The 21375-nt window shown below is 46.4% G+C and overlaps 1 protein-coding gene and 1 pseudogene across 1 annotated transcript in view; one reads left to right on the top strand and one right to left on the bottom strand.

Moving 5' to 3' along the window:
• The window catches only part of Myo10 (myosin X), a 202338-nt gene that overhangs the window by 93298 nt on the left and 87665 nt on the right, over positions 1-21375 (top strand). Inside the window, exons 4-5 of the mRNA XM_057789533.1 lie at positions 14192-14379; positions 20774-20908. Coding sequence (XP_057645516.1) covers positions 14192-14379; positions 20774-20908 — 323 coding nt within the window. The remainder of the gene's footprint in view (positions 1-14191; positions 14380-20773; positions 20909-21375) is intronic.
• Positions 5982-6153, bottom strand: LOC130887685 (U2 spliceosomal RNA; annotated as a pseudogene).

Raw genomic sequence — 21375 nt, 5'->3', positions numbered from 1 at the left:
ATAAAATTAAAACAAATCAACCGGGCGATGGTGGCGCACGCCTTTAATCCCAGCACTCGGGAGGCAGAGGCAGGCGGATCTCTGTAAGTTCGAGACCAGCCTGGTCTACAGAGCTAGTTCCAGGACAGGCTCCAAAGCCACAGAGAAACCCTGTCTCGAAAAACCAAAAAAAAAAAAAAAAAAAAAAAAAATTAAAACAAATCAAACCGGCAGAACCCCCTGGTAATGTCCTAGCTGCATTCACAGTTGTTCGTACCTATGGAGTCCCATCACTGTGAACATTTATAATCAGTTTCTGGGGGTGAGCGACTCTGTTTCTTTGGGGAGGAGCTGGTGTTCTGCCTTCCATTAATAAAAAGAGACTCTTCCTGCTAGGCCCCACTCATGTGAATATCCTGCCATGTGCTGTGGGACAATGGTCTGTACCCTGTCATTTGTATTTTAATAAAATGCTGATTGGTCAGTAGCCAGGCAGGATGTATAGGTGGGGCAACCAGGCAGGAAGCAGAGGCAGGGTGACAAAAACAGCAGAATTCTGGGAAGAGGAAAGATGCAGTCTGCAGTCGTCACCCAGCAGCAGAGGAAGCAAGATGAGAATCCCTTGCGTGGCTAACACAGACAAGAATAATGGGTTAATGTAAGAATTAGTTAATAAGAAGCCTGAGCTAATAGGTCCACCAGTTTATAATTAATGTAGACCTCTGTGTATTTCCTTGGGATGAACGCCTGCCGGATCAGGCAGGACAGAAACCTCTGTCAACAGCCATGGCTTTCTGCTCTGAGTTGACAAGTTGGTGGCAGTAAGGACCACTTCTAGCAAAGACATCTGCTGCTCTCTGTTCACAAGGACTTGATCCAAAGAAAACTTCTTTTTCCTAGCATTTACCATTCACTATGGAAAGAGATAGAGAATATCTAATAAAAAGAAGAGAAGGTTTAGGACTAGGCAAGTGAGAACGGAGCCCCACTCTTCTTCAATGCCCCCTTCAGGTCCACGTGGCTGATTTAATCTTTCAGAATTGCCCTTTCTTATAATTTGTTTTTGGGGAGGTCAGATATCATAGCCCTCTTTCCATCATTGCTCTGAAATAGAACAATAGAAAGCTTCAGCCACTTTAGCTGTTGTCTTTTCTTATCCAGCTTATTCATCTCATACCAATGAATTTTTATTTAGAAAACCCCGGCCTGGAACTTGGCACCACATACAGGAGCATTTGTAAGATGTCTAGAGCATGTCCCTGGCCTCAGCTGCAGTTTAACAGGAAGGAAAACCCAAAACTAACTGACAGCCTACACACTGAGCAACTGAAGATCCAATCTCATGGAGGGACAGCAGATACGAGAGTGATACAATCTTCTCGTGACCTATGTCCCTTAATTCCTTCTGTGGGAAGGTGTAGCTCTGCCAGTACTTGCCCTAGGTAGGGAGAAGGTGAACACTCTCCTCTGGTCACATTTGTAGACCCCAGGGCTCTGTCCTGCCTCTAACATGTTTGGCTCCATGACCCTCCCAGAGCAGCTCCATTCTTCCTGACACTGCCCATGTCAGAGCCCTGCTTTAGACCCTAACACTGGGTTCCTTTGCAGGAACTGCAGACTCGTCTGTGTTGGGGGTTTCACCTCATCTGCCTTCCCATCCTCGCCTGCTCTTCACTGTCCCTCCTCACTGTGGCCCTGGCTTCCACTCTGAGCCTCCTCGTCATATGCCTTCAAGTCCTTTGGTGGGAGTGTGGGTGGGGGTCTGAGGAGGGCCTCCCTCCTTGGCCTCATCCCTTTTCACCGCCTGATGAAAACTGGTAAATATCACACAAAGATGAAAGTTTTATGTGAGGGCTTCACTAAACTGGGAGAAAGTAGATTGTGGCTATAGAACCCGGTGTTTGCTGGGAAATATTGGAAAATTAGCTGGGATAGGCATCCAAGGTTAGAAAACCCTAAAGCATTTGTTTTCAGCTGAATAACTGTCTCTCTGGGATATTTGGTAGTATCTGAAGACATTTTTAAATATTATAGTTAAGTTGAGAAATGCTAAAGATTTCTAGCTGCCAAAGGTCGTTGGATAGTTCCTGCCAACCTAGGACAACCTCTACCACAGGGGATTAACTGGCCCCACTTGTCACAATGACAAGATTGGAAACCCCCACCCACCATCATGCTGATCTGAAAAGTGTACAGTTGATGGTATAGAGTCCTCGTTACCTCTGTTAAAAGTTTATAGAACGTGATTTCGCTGGACAGTTGATAAGGATCTGATCTGCCAACCAAGAGTGTTGAGATGGAGATTTTAGACCAGCATTGAGATGGAGGTAAGGCCATAGGTGAGAAGCAGGAGAGAGAGAGAGAGAGAGAGAGCGAAGGAAGGATTCCCAGTTTGTGAAGCCCTGTGGCAGGACAGCGTGACACCAACAGTCTTGGCAGCTCCTCAAGGGCTAGAAAGGATTTGTGGCTTTTGGAGGCCGGTCCTAGTCATCCCTAGAGCCTGGATCATCTCAGATTGTCTAGTGTCTGAACAGTGTTGACTGGAGCAGGGGAGGTTCCCATGATTCTGGCAGGAAGTGCTGTGTCCAAGTGCGGGTGGGAACTGCCAGGCTTGCTGGTCCAGCAGCTCTGCTTTCTGCCAGATGGAGGAGACGCTCATCCCCTGATGGCAGTGGCTGTCAGTTCTGAGTTAGCTCTGTGGAGTAGACTCCCCTCCCAGCAACTTAGGAGTGGCTCCAGACCACATCACTAGAGCCGCAGGGAACCTGCATTTATGGTGTGGGGAGGACCCAGAGGAGGCTGTTTTGTGTTCCGCCCAGCTCTTCTGTTAGTTTGTTGGTCTTGCAGAATAAACAGCCGCAGAGATCAGAATCAAAGGTGCTGGTAGGGGAGTCAGACTGTGTCTACAGATATGGCTCTGTGAGCAGGGAAGATGTTCTACATACAGCTCACTTAGCTGTAGTTCTTTCAAAAATAGCCCTTTAGCCCCAGTATGTAAAGGTATGCGCTGTTCCTGAGTTAATACACTGAGAGGTTCTGGCCAAGTTAGTTACCTGTTGGCTTTAGCAGACAGTGAGTGGCGTGGCGTTGGCCTCTGGGAAAACCATGGGTGATGTGACGATGGGCGTATCCTGTCATGGAGGTTTCTGTTCGGGCATACCATCATCAAAATTTGTGTTTCATTTCCACAAGCTGAATCTTCCCAAAGCAGTCCTTTCCATTTGCTTCTGTCTGTTAGTAAAGCCAGAATCAGCAATCTCCACAAGTCACAAGTTTTAGGAGGGCCTAGAGCTTGGACCGATTGTCCAGTTTGGCTTGTGCACACACCAGGAACACCGTGTGTTGTGGCTTGTGAGGAGGCTCTTGTTTCCTGACTTTTTTATACCCCTCACTTGAAGTCAAGGTTTGTGTTACCAAGATGTAATTGTAACCATCTGGCTGGTTCTGAGTATTCTTAGCGTTTACCCCACCGGGCCCACCCTTCACGCCCGCACACAGTGGCAGCACCTATGGTCACAATTAGGACCTGTGTCTTTGCGAGGTTTCCCACATACCCTGATTTGCCTTTGGTTCGGATTCCTTTCAACATGACAAGAACTTGAAACATAAGTTCATTCATAGGAAATGTAAACACTGAAAACTCTAAACCCGGTTACTGAGCTTCAGCCCTTGTGATGCTGGCATTTTTTTTTTTTTTGTAGTTAAGTCTTTTTTTTTTAAATTTATTTATTTATTAAAGATTTCTGCCTCCTCCCCACCACTGCCTCCCATTTCCCTCCCCCACCCCAATCAAGTCCCCCTCCCTCATCAGCCCGAAGAGCAATCAGGGTTCCCTGCCCTGTGGGAAGTCCAAGGACCACCCACCTCCATCCAGGTCTATTAAGGTGAGCATCCAAACTGCCTAGGCTCCCACCAAGCCAGTACGTGCAGTAGGATCAAAAATCTATTGCCATTGTTCTTGAATTCTCAGTAGTCCTCATTGTCCGCTATGTTCAGCGAGTCCGGTTTTATCCCATGCTTTTTCAGCCCCAGGCCAGCTGGCCTTCTTTTTAAAAGCATTTTTAACATTTAACTTGTTGTTGTTTTAAAATGTTTTCATTTTGTATAAGCAGACCATGGCAAGTGGTTTTCTTATGTAGGACCGAGCAAAGAGCACCCTTGAACAGAATGAAACAGAATGGGTATGTTGAGGCAGCGCGGGGAGAGGGGGCTGTTTGTAATGTATGTCCCCAGTATGCCTGTATCGGCTTAGCCCTGCCCGAGTATCAGACTCTGTCCCAGGCTCCAGGGTTGCAGAATTCCTCTTGTTCACAGTAACTGTCTGTTGAAAGATTGCGTAAGTGGAAGTCACTTAATTGATTGGTGAGGACAGACATTAGCAAGCCTTGACTGCAGCTCAGGGCGACAGTGGGCGTGCTGAAAACACGGAGTCCAGTGGATAAGCCTCAGGATGAGGAAGCGGCTGGGTGTTCCTCAGCCGAGGTGTTAGCTGCATGAGTTTTGAGTGTCTGAGGACATTTGGCTAAGGAGGAAAGTGGCTGTTGTGGCAGCATTTGGGTGTAGACAAAGAGTAAAATAGCTCAATGCATGTATCCAACACAGGCCATTCCAAACACTGGAGCAAAGGCTGCACATTGCTGGTCAGCAAGGTGCCTGCAAGCGGGTGTGTGAGTTAATGAACTTTATTCAACTCATAAAAATGATGGCAGAAAATAGACATGAGTTTTGGGGAAACTCTGACAACAAAAATTTGGCTAACAGTAGAAAGCACCTGGTAGGAGTGTTGATGTCTTAGTCACAGAGAGTCAGAGAAGCAGAATCCAGTTCCTTAGTCACGTTGGCTGGTAAGAAAGTTGAATTCACTTTTAAAACATTATATATTTTATTTATTTGTCATGAGTTTCTCTCTTTCTGTATGTGTGTGTATGTGTTTGTGTTCATGCATGTACATGCCATCTTGCTATGGTGCACACATGGAGGGTAGAGGAAGCTTGTGGGACTGTGGTGGATGGGGATCGAACACAGGTCATTAGGTTTGCTGGCAAGAGCCTTTTTTTCTGAGCCGACTTGTTGGCTCTAAAAGTCTGACTTTCTATAAGATCGCTGAGTTGCTGTCTGGCTAGGTGTGGTGACATTGTCAAGGTGTAGTTCTGTGGGAGGAGACAGGTGCTCAGGAGAGCTTAGCCTTGTCCATGTTGGATTTGAGCCATCTGTTGGGCACCCACGGGAAGAGATGCATTAGTCCATTGAGTAATGGATCTCAAGCTGAAGTTAACACCAGGTAAAGATTTGGAAAGTGAACCACTGGGGCTGGAGAGATGGCTCAGCAGTTAGGAGCACTGCTGCTCTTCCAGAGGTCCTGAGTTCAATTCACAGCAACCACGTGGTGGCTCACAACTCTCGGTAATGAGATCTGGTGCTTTCTTCTGGCCTGCAAGCATTCGTGCAGGCAGAACACTATACATAAAAAAGAAAAAAAAAACAACTGCCTTATTGAACTAGGATGACTGCAAGAGATGGGGCAGTGAAGGTGGGAAATGAATCGAAAATAAGCAATTTACATTTCTTCACAGCGTTTCCCTTCAGGAAAATATCCCCTAGCACAAACGGTAGGTAACCAGTTCCCCTGGTACATTACAGCCTACTTGATCTCTGTTCAGCCTTGCAGAACTGTGGGGAATAGGGTTGTTAGCAATGACAATAATAACTCCTCTGACTCATGGAGCATTTCCACACAGTGATCATGTAAGGTACTGGAGGGGACCAGCTCTAGCCAAGCAGAATCTTGGTCCAGAGATGTTAAGCCATGTATCAGGGAATGCAGCACTAGGGCCGAGGAGCAGGTGTTTGGACGTCTCCAGACCACACTGTCCCAATGAGTTCTTCCACTGAGGGAACTCTGCTGTCCCACCAATAGTGTGGTTACCGTCACGTCTATAGCTCAGCGCAGCTAAAGCCTGTGGGTCATACAAGATTTTAATTATATTTGATTTTACTGTAAAATGGCGTATATTGTCCCTAGAGGTACTAAAAAACCAAGCCAGTGTGTGGAGTGAACATAACAAGCTACTCAATTTCCCGCCTCTGAAAATACACTCCCTATATCATTCTTAGATACAGAAACCACAAGAACGATGACTCCACTTGATCTCAGTCAAAGGGCTTAGAAGTGAGATGCATGACTGAAAGATAAAAACAAACACTTTATGAAGATACACTGCATGCATGGCGTTTTGACATACACATATACTGTGAAATCAAATTAAAATTTTGATGGGCTAGATATAGGTACATTCTGTTTTTCCCAGCCCTGAATGGATGGATTTGGTGTTGAAGAAACACAATTGGGTTTCTCTTAGCATTTTGGGTAACACGTCCAGTGGCTGTTCCGAATTATTAGAGTGGGCAAGGAAGCATGTTTTTCAACGTGACTTATGTGGAACCTTTCTGGCGAGAAAGTTTGCATGCTTCAAAATAGGATGTGTTTTCTATTTCCGTACAGCCATAAAAAAAATGACTGTGTTGTTTGGTGTTGTGGAATTTGGAATCCAAATTGCAGAAGCTGGCACCTGCGTGTGTCCAGCCTTAAGCTGCAGAGTCATCGTGGCCGTTTAGGGAGCAGTGATAATACCTTTTTATAGAGCACAGAATGATCAAAGCTTGCAACCAGTGCTGCTTCTCAGCTGCTAGGGGCTCTTCCAGGGCTGTGCCTTCCGCCCCACTTGGTACCACCTGCCAGCCCGGCCTCTTCTCCCTCCACCTGCCGTTTCCCCAAGCTGCTTGTTGCATTTCTCTTGTCATTTCCTGACCCCTCTAAAGGCACAGCCTGTGTTTTAGAGACAAAAATCACTTTTGCAAAGGGTGGTATCCTTAACTGGGGTGGAGGGGCTGTCTTTGACCCTAATTATTTTGGCTAGGTTTCAAACACTGTAACTTGTTATTTGGGTAGACTATTGTAAACTGTTACTATGGTGGCCATTCCAGAATATCCTTCCGTGGAGAGGTCAGAAGTGTGCTTTGGCACCTTCATTGGCACAGGCCCTTAAAGCTTACTAGTAAGGATGCTTCTGTGGGCTGAAGCCGTTGTTCTGAGATTGCGGTCACATATCACTGAATGGTGGGGATGATGCCTGAGAAATGATCCAGGCAGTTTTGTCACTATATGGACATCAGTGGGTATGCTAACACAGAGGGAGAGCATTGTGAAGCCCCTCTTGTATATAAAGCCCATTCCTTGACCCAAATATTATGTAGCTGGGTAGGACTTGGGCTGTTATAGCCTTTTCAGAGGTTGAATGGAAAGGGGGAGACTGGATTATGGAGGAAGGGCTTGTGGAAATTGAAGTATGGTGTGGCCCAGAGTAAGGCAGTCTCTTGGATGGATTCTAGATGTAAGTCAACAGAGTATATAGGACAGTGACAGAACTGAGCTAAGCTCTGCATGTTGGCAGTAGAGACCATAGCTGTTAATCCATGCATGGCATCTGTCAAAACCTGATTGCCATCCTTACCCCTACACACCCACCAAGGAACTGTAGAGGCATCGTCTTCCTATCTGTGCTGTTCAGTGTCAGCCAACAGATGTCAAAGTGGTGGCCTCTGCCTGCATACATGGAAGGGTCTTGTTTAGCAACTAAAGGCTGGTGATATGCATATAGCCCTCTTTGCCTGGTGTCTTAGTTACTGGTCTATTGCTGTGAAGAGACACCATGACCAAGGCAAGCCCTAGAAAGCATTTAAATGGGGCTTGCTTACAGCTTCGCAGGATTAGTCCATTGTCATCATGCAGGGTTGTGGTCTAGGTAGGCGGTCATGCTGCTGGAGAAGTACCCGAGAGCTTTCCATCCTAATTTGCAGGCAACAGCACAGAGGTGCAGAGGGGGAGGGAGTTAGGAAAGAGATCTTAAGAGAGACAGAGACTGGTACTGTTGTGGGCTGTTAATAAAGGCTGCTTGTTCATTTCTAGCTGCCTTGATCCGAAATAATTGCACAGAAACTGTATTAATTACAATACTGTTTGTCCAGTAGCTTAGGCATATTGCTAGCTAGCTCTTATATCTTCAGTTAACCCATTTCTATTATTTTATATTTTACCAGCAAGGATTTGGCTAACAGCTCACATCTTTCTCCTCCTGCAGCTACATGGCGCCTCCCTGACTCTGCCTACTCTCTCCTCCTCTATCTGCCTGGAATCCCCGCCTTCCCCTATTCTGTGCTGCAGTAGACCCAAAGCTGCTTCTTTATTAACCAATGGTATTCATAGCATACAGAGGGGAATCCCACATCAGTGGGCTTTTGAAACCTCAAAGCCTACCCCTAATGACACACCTCCTCCAGCAAGACCACACCTCCTACCCCTACTAAACAGTTCAACAACTGTTTACATCAGCTTATGGGTGGGGGGTGCATTCTCTTTCAAACCACCACACCTAGGATCATGAAATGTCAGCTGAAGTTGTTTTGGAAAAACGTAGGCTTACTTGTTATCTAAAATGCTGTGACGAAGAAGGTTGGCACGGTGCCACATATCTATCATGCTAGCACATGGGAAGCTGAGGTGGGAGAATGAGGCAAGCCTGAGCTACAGGAGAACTGTATCTTAAAAGATAAATAACAAAAGTTCCTATGGCAAGGGTAAAGTTTTTGTGTGCTCGGAATCTTTTGAAGTCAAAGTACAGTATTGATAATGATAAACGAAAACAGTCAAGCTCTCATACTCCTGTTGGAAGAGCTATATCCACCCTGCACACTAAAAGGGGTACAAGACGTTTGTTTTGTCAATACTGGGGACCAAACCCAATCCTCTAACCTGTCAAGCAAGTGCTCTATCAGTGACCTACATCCCCCAGCTCCAACTGCTTGGTTTTTAGCAGTCAGGTACAGCTCCACCTGATGTCATTTGCCCAACAGGGAGATGTGTCCCAAGGCTTATTAGGGCAGGAAAATTCAACTGCTGGGCTGGGTGAAAGCTGTAAAATATAAAAGGGCCTGGAGCTGAAGGCCGACACGTACCTTAGAGTAGGCAGCCTCTACGGTTCATGCAGATTTGCTCGTAATTGACCTTAAAAGGCACAAAGGTGGTTGATTTTTGTGGCACTGTAGATCAAACTCAGGACTTCATACTGTTAAGCAAGAGTCCGTCTCTGAGTTACAACCCCAGCCACAAAAGGCGAGATGTTTTAAACATACTAAAATGTAAATCATTTTGAAAACCTTGAAAACCTGTATTTCAGTTGTTACATTGTCTTATATCTAAAATGGCAAGTAAGAGTAGAACTTAGTGTGGTATCACCCATTACCTGGACTCTGTGCTAAAACTCTTTGTTGGCAGACCACTTGTGGCCCCCACAGCCGTCCCTCTGACGCAGCCTTTCATCTCACAGGCCACCCCTATGGCACCGTTCTCCACTGTAGCCATGGGGCCAGGCCTGGGATGATTTCAGCATAGATTGGCAGGTACCATCTCCCTTGTCCACTGGGGACATCGTATTTGTGGACTCAGAGCTTGAGCGAAAACAGAACTCCTCAGGACTTTGTTAAATCAGCTACGAACCGTGTTTGAGGACACAAGGGCACATGCTGTAGCCTTTAGAAGTTTCCTTCCAGAGTGTGGAAAACCAAGATTCTGGGGCAAGAATTATACTTCTCAGCCATGTTTATCTAAATTTGAAATTCTCAATAGTCTGTAAGAATAAGAAACCTTGTTTCTTCCTGCCAGCTCACTAGCAGGTGGGAACTGAGCAGAGCACCCTTCCTGTCAGGATGCTTTTAGGAAATGTGTACGGTCACTAGAGCTGCTGTGGGCATTAGCCAGTTAGTCTTTTCCTTAAAACCACAGCAGCTCCAATGGCTTGTCTTCTGCCTGCATCACGGGCTCTGGAGAACCTTGATTAAGGTGATTATTGGCATCCATGGCTTCCTCCCTCCTGAAAGGTGGTGCCTTCATGAAGAAGTCTTTAGATGTTTCTAGAATGGTGTTAGTGACCTTCAGGTCATGGGCTAGCTGTAAATGCTGGCCCTGGGTAGTAGTGGCCATGTCAGTGGGGAAAGCAATCATAGTGCTTTCCATGTAGTTTGGCAAGGGTAGCCACTGAGATACACCACAAATTTTTGATCTCTGCAGACTACTTTTGAATAGAACAGCTGTTGCCAGAAGTACCTCGCTTCCTCTGACCCCAGGAAGCGCCGTCTTTGGGTGGGGACAGCATATAGACCTGGACTTTTGGGCTGCAGGTAGCCAGAGCCAGCACAGTTGCCAGACTGATCACTGAAAACTATTTCATTGGTCAAGTCCAGTCTGATTTACTGCAATAAAAGAAATGAGTGGCAAGACCGTGGCTGCTGTCTTTACCGTTGCTAAGGAAGGCCATTGTGTCTCCTCCTGCATAGCAACCATGTCATCCATGCTGTCAGAATGAGCCGCATCCCGAAGGATGCTGTGTGATTTAGAGGAGAGCATGGCTTTGAGACCGTAGCAGAAATCAGCTCTTTGTTTTTAAGCAAGCTTGCAGAAAAGAGGACCTAGAATTTCTGATAGTTCTGGAATTTTATAAATAAAGGTGGGGATGGGAAGAGGGAGGTGCCTGCCGTACAAGGCAGAGGTCTCAGGTTCAGATCCCCAGCACCAACATAAAAGACTGGGTGCAGTGGCCTTTACCTTAACCCTACTCCTGGGGCAAAGGGAGGCGGATTCCTGGAGCTCACTGCTGGCCAGCCTAGCTGAATCAATGAGCTCAAGGTTCACTAACAAACCTGGCCTCAAAACTAAGATGGGGTTGGAGAATGGTGTAGTGGTTAAGAGCACTTGTTACACTTCTAGAGGAATACAGACATATATTTTTTAAAAGTAAAAGAAATATAAGGTAGGGAGCAATTGAGGATGATACCTGGCATCACCCTCTCTCTGACCTTCATAGGTATACGTGAAGGGAGGGAAAAGGGAAAGTACGGAGGGAGGGGTGGAGGGAGAGTAGACAGCTCAGAATTTTGCAACATCATACAAATGTTAGGAATAGACATACAAAATAATTAAGACATGATGGAGCATTTAAAAAAAAAACAGTTTCTTTAATGGCAGGTCTACAACCTTGCACCACATTAAGTGAATCAGACGTGGTGATCTGCTTAATACCGTGCCTATGGCTATCGTATTCTAGCTGTCCCAGGCCAACTCATGTGTCCATCTAAGCCGCTATGTTGATGGAATGTAGTTGCTGCGCTGTTGAAGTATTTCACTTTCTAAAGAGTGGTGACATTGACTGTTGACCTCTGTTGAGGTGAGCAGAGAAGTATCTCACAATGGAAACATGAATGGCTTGGGTTGATAGTTAACAAAGACAACACCCACAGGGTAGAAAGAGGACAGACTGACAAAATGGAGATAAGGACCAAGCAAGCACTCAAAGCCTCAAGTATCCCCACATAGAGAGCTAACAAGAGAGAAGGGACCAGAATGTCTGTGACCCGAGAAGCCCTTTTCCTTCTACAGTGGGAGGAGTGGCTTCTGTTTGTCTTTCTGGCTAAATTTTCCCTACAGAGATGTGATCAAGAAAAGTGGACTTTCAGGGGATTCCTGTTTCCAAAGATGTTGTGGAATATTATTTTAATGTGTGTTACAGTTGTTTATTCTGTGGAATATTTGTTTAATGCTGCAAAGATAAGTTGCATTCTTTTAGGTTGCATTTGTTTAACTCTGTGAAGCTGTGAGTCTTTGCCTGTCTAAAACACCTGATTGGTCTAATAAAGAGCTGAATGGCCAATAGCGAGGCAGGAGGAAGGATAGGTGGGGCTGGCAGACGGAGTGTGAATCGGGGGAGAAATCTGGGCTAAGAACAGAAGGAATGAGAGAAAAGGAGGCAAGAATGAGGGACACACCTGGGGCAAGAAGCCAGGCAGACACCAGGCAGACACACTAAAGAAGTAGTGAAAGTAAGATATACAAAAGTGAGAAAAGGAAAAATAGATGGGGTAATTTAAGATAAGAAAAGCTGGCTAGGAATAAGCCAAGCTAAGGCCCGGCGTTTGTAACAAAGAAAACAAAAACAAAGAACAAAGAGTGGAACGTCTAAAGCAGCCCGCCACACAGACCTGCTCATTTCCCTACAGAATAGCCTAACTTGTCTGAGGTGGACTTTATTTAACATCAAGTTTGCCAGGGAAGTCTGCGAACCAGTGAGATCTAGCGCATCCATGATGTTGACCAGCCCACACTTTAATCTAGTCCCCAAATATCTTTGTCACCCCAGACGGAACCTGGTCCTGATTACACTGCCACACACAGGGAGTTCTGCCACCATGATGCTTTTCAACCCCTGTCTTCCTGTTTCCGTGTCTTTGCCTATTCTGAAAGTGTCTGGTGTTTCTCAGCTGGCAATGCTTTCAAATCCTCTACGCTAATACAGGATATATTGGTACCTAGGGATTATTTTTGTGCCTAGAGATTATTCTGTTGCATGGCTGTGCCATGGCTTTCTCCCTTGTTGATCTACAGGTGGCATTAGGGTTTCACACCCTTCAGTTGTATTAATAGCGCTGCTGTCAACATGGGTGGGCACATATTTTACTGTCTGCTTTCCAGCCTTTTTGGTCGTAAACTTAAGAGCGCAGTTACCATGGCAATGCCGTTTATGATTTTAATCTCTTTTTGGTTCAGATTATTTTCCCAATCTAGACGTTCTTCCATTGGAAAAGTTGCACTGAACATACATGACGGTGCCTGGCATTTTTGGCAGTTGCCGTGATTGTAAAAATCACTACAAATTATTATAATGAGGCACAGATGTTCTCAGAATGCTTGGACTTTCTACCTTCGCTGCCTCCCTGCCCCGTAATTGCTATACTGTAGTGAATTTGGTAACAGAAGGTTCTAGCATTAGGTTGCCTGGATTGCCATGAGAAAACCCCACAACACATACTTCAATGGTCTCAGAGGCCAGGGTAGCAGATACGATTGGTTCTTCCTGCGGTTTTTCTACCGGCCTGCTTCCAAGTGTGCATCCCTGGGTTCTCTGAATGTGCCCAGCTGTCCATTTCTTATGAAGACACCAGGCAGAATTGGATTTTGATACCCCTAGGGGCTGAATTTAAATTAATCGCTCTTTAAAGGCCCAGTCTCCAAGTGCAATGCTATTTTTAGGCATTGTGGGCTGGGGCTTCAACACATGGGAAATGGAGAAGGACACACAGGTCCCTGTAAAGCCGCAGCAGGTGTGCTCCCTAGGAGGCACGTGTCCGCACGTTTCCTTGTCTGTGTGTGACTCTGGAAAACCCTGGAGCCTGGATGCAGGAGGGCCAGTGAGTGGAAGCCCCTGTGGAGGGAACCCAGGGCTCTCAGCTGTGGGAAGCAGCTTGTGCTGTAACTGCTCTGGAGGGAAGAGTAATTTCTGCCCAGAGATCGACCAGGAAGGTGATGCTTCCAGGCACGGACATTCCTGACAAGTTAGGCAGCATTCGCATTTCCCAAACAGTCTGTCATCCTTAAAAACCTGTGGCTCCTTAGTGGGCGTGGCGGCACATGCTTTTAAATTCACCACTCAGGAGGCAAAGACAGGCATATCTCTTGGGTTCAAGACCAGCCTGGTCTACTCAGTGAGATTTGAGTTTCAGGACAGCCAGGACTACATAGAGAGAGACTCCATCTCAGGGGGGAAAAAAAGAAAGAAAGTGACTGATGAATGATGAACCCTAGCATGGGATTTGCCACTGGGATGATTTTTAACTATTTCAACAGACATCTGTCCCCAGTGTGTCCATAACTTGACCTCTAGAAGTTACCCTGCACCCAAACTGCTCATTCAATAGTACCACCCCATCCCCTTGCCCTTTTTTCTATTTTCTGCCTTTGTCACCTGCTGTTTCATAACAACCACTGGTGGAGGAAGGGAACCGGAACTGACTGGGCTTTGTGCCAGGAAAGGATTGGGATTGGGGAGGTCACCTGGGAACAGGGATTTGGTCTGGGCTCATCGCCATCCGCATTCGCTGTTAACCATTCCCTGAAAGCCCCCACTGAACCTGCTCGCGGTGCATCTGCGCAGTGACAAGATTAGGGTGTAGGGACGGTGTGGACAGTGGGCGCTGAGGCCCTGTGAAGACGATCGTTTCGCTGGGTCCGTCCAGGTCCCTGTGCAGAGTGCAGAGCCGGCGAGGTGCGAGTCCCGAGCCTGGCTCACTGCCCCGGTAACGCTGCCCGGTCTTTCCCCTCTGCTTGCAGACCTACATCGGCTCCATCATCGCCTCAGTGAACCCGTATCAGCCCATCGCCGGCCTGTACGAGCGCGCCACCATGGAGCAGTACAGCAGGTGCCATCTCGGCGAGCTCCCGCCGCACATCTTCGCCATTGCCAATGAGTGCTATCGCTGCCTGTGGAAGCGCCATGACAACCAATGCGTGCTCATCAGGTGAGCCAGGAGCGGCGGGGTGCAAGGGGTAGGCCGACTGTCCCTAGCCCAGCAGGAACCTGCAAGCCGCTGGCGGGATAAAAGCTCAGCAGACACCTGGCTCCTGCTGAGGCGCTCAGAAAACACATGGAGCTTGCAGATGGACTATGTGGGTTGGCGGTTTGCCCCTCACAGGCCCTCCATTCATTCATTTGTTCCATCATTTATACATTCCTGTTTTCTTTTGCTTCCTTCCAATTTTCTTGAATTATTCTTCAGGCTATTTTGTGGATGAAGCGTGGTCAGTCTATTTAAAGATAGATGGCTCTTTCATATCTGAAATATTTTACATGTTTTAGAATGCTTGTCATGATGCTCAAATGTTTGAACAAGACTTCCTTTTTTTCTCTGCTATGATAGAAATCACCCTAGATAAAATGTCCTGATTTAAATTTTTTTTTTTTTATAATGGGATGCCCCTAAACCAGTGATTCTCAGCCTTTGGGTTTAGACCCCTCTTGGAATGACTGACCCTTTCACAGGGTCACCTAAGACCATCAGAAAACACAGATATTTATATTATGATTCATAACAGTAGCAAAATTGCGCTCATGAAGTAGCAACAAAAACAATTTTACAGTTGTGGGGTCACCATAACATGAAGAACGATATTAAAGGTCCCAGAATTAGGAAGGCTGAGAACCACTGCCCTAACGTTCGTTTACCTGTGAATTAGTTGGAGAAAGAGAGCTTGCTGTGCAAGTGTTAGAGAATGGTACGAGGACATGTTTCTTTAAAATAATTTTGTGTTAGATAAGAAATGCCTGTTCAAGCCAAGTCTTGCTTGTTTATGTGTTTGTTTGTATGATTTTATGTCTTTGGTTATCTTTGAGACAGGGTTTTACTGTGTATCTCACACTGGTCTCAAACTCATAGCAATCCTTCTGCCTCATCCTCTGAAGCGCTGAGACTGCATATGTGTGTCGACCAACCCACCCGCTCTTGTTGGGAAAATACAGTACTAGGATCCCCCACCCTAGAACCCTTTCCCACTAAGAACCACGTTTTAAAAAAGAACTGGAATACATTTTTATAGTTTTCTTAAATGTTATTGTTAAGGAATACAAATTGGCCCACTGCATACATCCCGGTGGCATCCGATGGGAACTTACTGTTTGTACCGGGAGTCTGTTCCAGGGGCGATAGCAAGGCCTGGATGGAGTCCAACACAGATGTGATGAACGTACTGAGGTTTCCATGGAGTATGAAAGCACCTCATTCATTTACCCCTCCAGGCTCCATTCACAGGACTGACAGTCCACGGAACTGATGTTGTGAATGATTTTGACGACTGTTTGACATGGCGTTCTAGCCCCAACTTGTGACAGAATAGTTACATTATTTCAAGAAGAAAGGAAGTGGAGAGGACAGTTGGGTTTGGGGGAGGGCAACAGATAGAAACCCCCGGGATTTCCAGTTCCGTGAAAGTAAGACACAGGAGACAGATGGAGAGCCGTATGTCATTTTCAGACTTGAAGCCAATCGAGCTTGCCAAAACTGTAGTCCACTGTCGCACAGACAGACCACCTGGTCACTGACCCAGCCAGGTAATGGGTGGCCTTCATCCCCACGGGTGACCAAGTCCCAGATGGTGAAGAATGGATCAGAGGCCAAGCGGAGCATGCGCTAGGGCCCTTCCTCTCCCCAGATCATAGGATCTGTTCCTGTCAGGGGAGGGGTTCCGGTGGAAGTCCTCCCACAGACCCCAGGCAGGGGGATGGAGAGTGCCCAAAGACACTGGAGATGTGTTCATACTGCTAAATGACGCCTAACATGTTTTCACAGGATTGTGGTGTATCGTTCACTGTGCCAGGCTTGAAGGCATGGAAAGCTTTTGCAGGCTTTGATGTGGGCACCCTATAATGACCATTGCAGGTGCCACACAGTTTTCATACTGCACAATCTGCCCATTATACCTGTTGAAGGTTTCGCTGCTTTTTGAGTAAATGGAAATTGCATGTGTATGAACGACCGAGCTAGTTCCCCCTCCCCCGAAGCACATGGAGAGAAGGACTCTGTGCTCTTTGTCGCTGTAGCACAGCTAACATGCAAGGTTGGAGAAGTAACTTGGACAGAACTGTATTCGGTAATGCAAACAGGGATCGTGCAAATTCAAAGTTAGTAAGCAAAGCTCAGAAGTAGCGTTAAAGAATAGCATGCCTCTGGCCTGAGCTCCCAAAGTCCAGTTGAAGAGTGGGAGGACTGAGAATATTAGCAAGCAGGTCAAGTCTGTTGTGGGTACATTCACTGAAACAGTTTACCAAGGCTTAATAGGAGCTCACCAACTCCAGCTGGATAGGGAAGGAACAAGTGTAGGTCCAAACTAGGCCCTCTGAATGTGGGTGACAGCTGTATGGCTGGGGCAGACTGCGAGACCACTGGCAGTGGCACCAGGATTTGTCCCTACTGCCTGTACTGGCTTCTTTGAAACCTGTTCCCTTTGGATGGACACCTTGGTCAGCCTAGGTATATTAGGGAGGGTCTTGGACCTTCCCCAAAGCAATGTGCCTTATCCTCTCTGAGGAGTGGATGGGGGGAGGGGTGTAGGTGAAGGAAATGGGAGGAGGGAAGGGAGTGGAAACTAGGATTGGTACATAAAATGAAGAAATATAGTTTTTTTTTTTTTTTTTTTTAAAAAGGATAGTGTGCCTAATGAAGTCACTTGTGACTCAAGCACCATGGAAGACTCATTTTTTTACCCCTGTGAGTTAGGGTCTGTGGCTGTTGCTCAAGCTGGTCTTGAACTCAGGACACACAAATCTTAGTCTAGGGAGTTCTGGGATTAGAACTGTGCTACTAGGTGGGAGGTGGTGGTACACACCTTTAATCCTAGCACTTGGGCAGCAGAGGCAGGTGAATCTGAGATCAAGACCAGACTGATCTGAGTTCCAGAACAGCTAGGGTTACCCAGAGAAACTCAGTCTCAAAAAACTCAAATAAATAAGTAAAGGAAGGAAGAGAAGGGGGCAGGGGAGGAATATGCATCTTGATTGTAAATTTTTTTTTTTTTAGATATTTTTCTTTTTTTAAAAAAGACAGGTTTTCACTATGTCTCCCTGACTGTCCTGGAACTCATTGTGTAGACAGGCTGTCCTCAGACTCACAGAGATCCACCTGCCCCTGCCTCCCAAGTGCTGACATTACAGGGGTACACCACTATGCCCGATTCTAGCAGGTTTGAAGAGAGAATATGAAGTCATTACGTTAGCATCTGAGAATGCTGTTACAACAGTAGCAGGAAGTAGAACACACCGCGATATCAAATTGTGCTTCACAGTTACTTACGGAGATGCTTGCTACTGATGAGTGCTTGATTAGTTTCTTGGGGGTGGGGGGTGGGGATATGGTGGTGGAGGATGAGAACATGACTGATCAAGCCCTTGCTACACCAGAGCAGTTTGAGGGGAAAATTGGTGTGGTCATCTTGCAGGTGAGATAAAAGAAGGTGGGTGGTGTTTTTATCTACAGACTGGGAGTGAGCAACAAACAGAAAATTCCCATTATGTGTGCTGTTAATCTTAGTACTCAGGAGGCAGAGGCAGGGACTTCTCTTGTCTTCCTTCTTCTCCCTGTTCCCTGCTCCCTCTCCTCCCTCCTCCTAGTCCTAATAAGGAGAATGTGGAATTTTAAAGCTAAGTGACTGGACTGAGCATCTGTGTGGTTTCCTCGGGCCTGCTCTGCCCCCTGGTGGACAAGGTGTGTCTTTCTAGTCTCACAACCTTCTCTCACGCTTTCAACATTAAAATCAGAGACTATTTGATTCCTAGCCCTCCACGCGGTCAAGCAAATACAAAAAGAGCTTGTTGGGAAGTGGACGGGGTCTTGTGGTTCAGCCTCGCTGAGACCCACAGCTGGCTGTGACACCACCAGTCCTTAGGCTTCCAGGCTGTGCCTCTTCGGTCTCCGTTTCAAGGTTGTTCTGCTCTTAAACAACATTTTTGAAAAAAAGTTAATTTAAGAAAACATGTATGTGTGTGTTGTACCTGCGTGAGTTAATGTGGAGCACATGCGTGCAGGTGCCTACAGACGTAAGAAGGCCTTGTCTTCCCTGTGTCTGCAGCTACAGGCTGCTGTGAGCTGTCAGGTGTGCCTGTCAGGAACCCAGCCCAGGTCCTCTGTAAGAGCAATGCGTGCTCTTAACTGCTGAGCCGTCTCGCCAATCTCTGGAACTCTGCTCTTACTTTGCCTTTCAATGGATGTACCTTCTTTGTTTCTCAAAGTGTCTCTCACTGAGTGCTGGCCCAAATGTGTGGGTTGGGTTAGGAAGGGACCACGTGGCACTGGTCGTGGGTGGTGACTCACATTAAAAAGCCGATGAACATGAGGAAGATCGAGGGGACTGGAGACCATGGAGAACGCTCCTCTTTATAAGTCCCAGAGAAGCTCTGAGAACCTTTTCTGTGGAGAAAATAAGGCTTGAAGCTGGTGAGCGAATGACTGCAGAGATTTGAACTTCAGTCTGCTCCAGCAGAGTGGTACTTCCTGCTGCAGGCATGATGGAAGGGTTGTTTAACTCGCTAAGACCTTTGAACTTAATCCTTGAGACACCAGAGTCTCTTCTTTAGTTGGCTGCCAACTAGGAAATGCTAGAAATTAGGTTTGACCTGATTTACATTTTGAGAAGATTGTTCAATTTTGGAATTTGAGTCATAGGAAAGGCATGCTTAGTCAGCAGATACAAAAGGGCCAGAGTACTTCCATTTTCTGTTCTGTGATCAGCTCACCAGCGCCTGAGCGTCTCAGCCCTACCCTGAAATTGCAATAAAAACATGCGAACAGATGAGAGGGCAGGAAGATGGGGTGTAAGGACCAGAGGTGGTTCACACATGCGTGGATCTAGAACATTGCCAGCACCAGTGTGTCCTGCTAACGGACCAGCATTCCTGTGCTGTGCATGGAGAGTGTGTGCATGCTGGTACCCACTTCCTGCAGGTGTCTGGCTCACCTCTCCCTTGCTTTCAGAGCACATTGCTGCCAGCATCCTGGAGCCTCACTACTCCCGGTTCGCTCCTATGCCCATTCATTTAACAGCCACCCACCAGAAATCCATTGCCTGCTCTTCCAAAGGTCCTGAGTTCAATTCCCAGCAATGATGTGGGAGTGATTTTTTTTTAATCTGTTGCTTTTATTGGTTAATTAATAAAAAAACTGCCTAGGCCCATTTGATAGGCCAACCCTTAGGTGGGCGGAGTAAACAAAACAAAATTCTGAGAAAAAAAAAGCCGAGTGAGGAGTCGCCATGATTCTCCCACTCCAGACAGATGCAGGTTAAGATCTTTCCTGGTAAGCCAGCTCGTGATGCTACACAGATCATTAAAAATGGGTTAGATCAATATGTAAGAGTTAGCCAGTAAGAGGCCAAAACTAATGGGCCAAGCAGTATTTAAAAGAATACAGTTTCTATATAATTATTTCGGGTAAAGCCATGCGGGTGGCCGGGTGCCTGGGACGCAGCCCACCGCTCCATTTTTCAACACAGCAACCACATGGTGGCTCACAACCATCTGTAATGAGATCTGGTGTCCTCTTCTGGCCTGCAGGCATACACACAGACAGAATATTGTATACATAATAAATAAATAAATAAATAAATAAATAAATAAATAAATAAATATTTTTTTAAAAAAAGAATCAGCATAGGGGAGGCCAGAAGTGGACCTGCCTGTAGGAGAAAGAATTTCTGCTTCCCTTCAACTCAAGTTGTTTAATAACATGCGATTTTAAAATGGCATTTATGACTCGAGAGGGAGGAGTGCATGCATGTGCTACAGCAGACAGGCGTGTGGCGGTCACAGGACACTTGTGTGAGTCTGTTTTCTCTTTTCATGTTCAAGACAGTGAAGTGAGGGTCATCAGGCTTGGAGCAAGCCCCCTTAGCTACTGAGCTGCTTCTCCATTTTCCCTGCTGTTAATAGCGACTTACGGAATGCAGCACCTTTGACTAAGTTAGCTGTTTCGAGAATACTTGTCTGAAAACGGAGTTTTTCTGTGTCCCGACTGCCACTCCCAAATAACCACTCAGAGACTTAGTAATTATAAATGTTCAGCTGATAGTTTAGACTTTTTTCTTTTAGCTAGCTCTTATAACTTAAGTTAACCCATTTCTATTAATCTATGCTCTGCCCCAAGGCTTGTTTTACGTCCTTCCCATCCTGCTCGCTCTGCATCTCATGGCATTCCCTCTGACTCCACCCTTCTCCCCAGCATTCTCTATGCCCTGAAAATCCTGCCTAGCCAATGACCAATCAGCTTTATATTAACCATAAGGGCAGCACATCTTCACGGTGAACAGAAAGATTATTCCATAACACTTGTCTTCCTGTAGAAACCAAAATGTGTGTGCTTTGTCTTTCAGTGGTGAAAGTGGGGCTGGGAAAACGGAAAGCACCAAGTTGATCCTCAAGTTTCTCTCCGTCATCAGCCAGCATTCCTTGGACTTGTCCTTACAGGAGAAGACATCCTGTGTCGAGCAAGCCATCCTCCAAAGCAGGTATCTCACTGGTGTTCTTCCTCCCAAGTGATAGGGTGTGCTTTTCCTCTGGAATGGAATAGCTAAAGTTTGTCGGCCTCTTTCTCTTCGTGACTTGCCCGTTAGAATTCCTCAAGAGATTTGTACCTCGAACCTTTCTTCTCAGCACTGGGGAGGCAGAGGCAAGCAGATCTCTATGATTTCAAGGCCAGTTGGGCTTACATAGAGAGTTGGAGGCTAGCCAAAGTGACATAGTGAGCCTTCGACTCACCTCCCAACCCCTCCTCCCAAAAGAGAATCAGTCTTAACATGTACCCAGCACTTTCTGGAACTTTCAGCAACACCTGCTTTGGCAGAAGCAGCTCCATGACCCTCCTTCCCAGTTGAGCCATTCAGGCTGATACCACAAGGTTTTGAGATGCAGCCTAACTCCAGCAGCTGGAGCCAAGAGCTCCCGGTTGCCATGTGCAGTGGGCTTGGCGTTCAAA

This window comes from Chionomys nivalis, chromosome 15, assembly GCF_950005125.1.
Source record: "Chionomys nivalis chromosome 15, mChiNiv1.1, whole genome shotgun sequence".
NCBI lineage: Eukaryota > Metazoa > Chordata > Mammalia > Rodentia > Cricetidae > Chionomys > Chionomys nivalis.
This window is presented reverse-complemented; position numbering and strand designations above follow the sequence as displayed.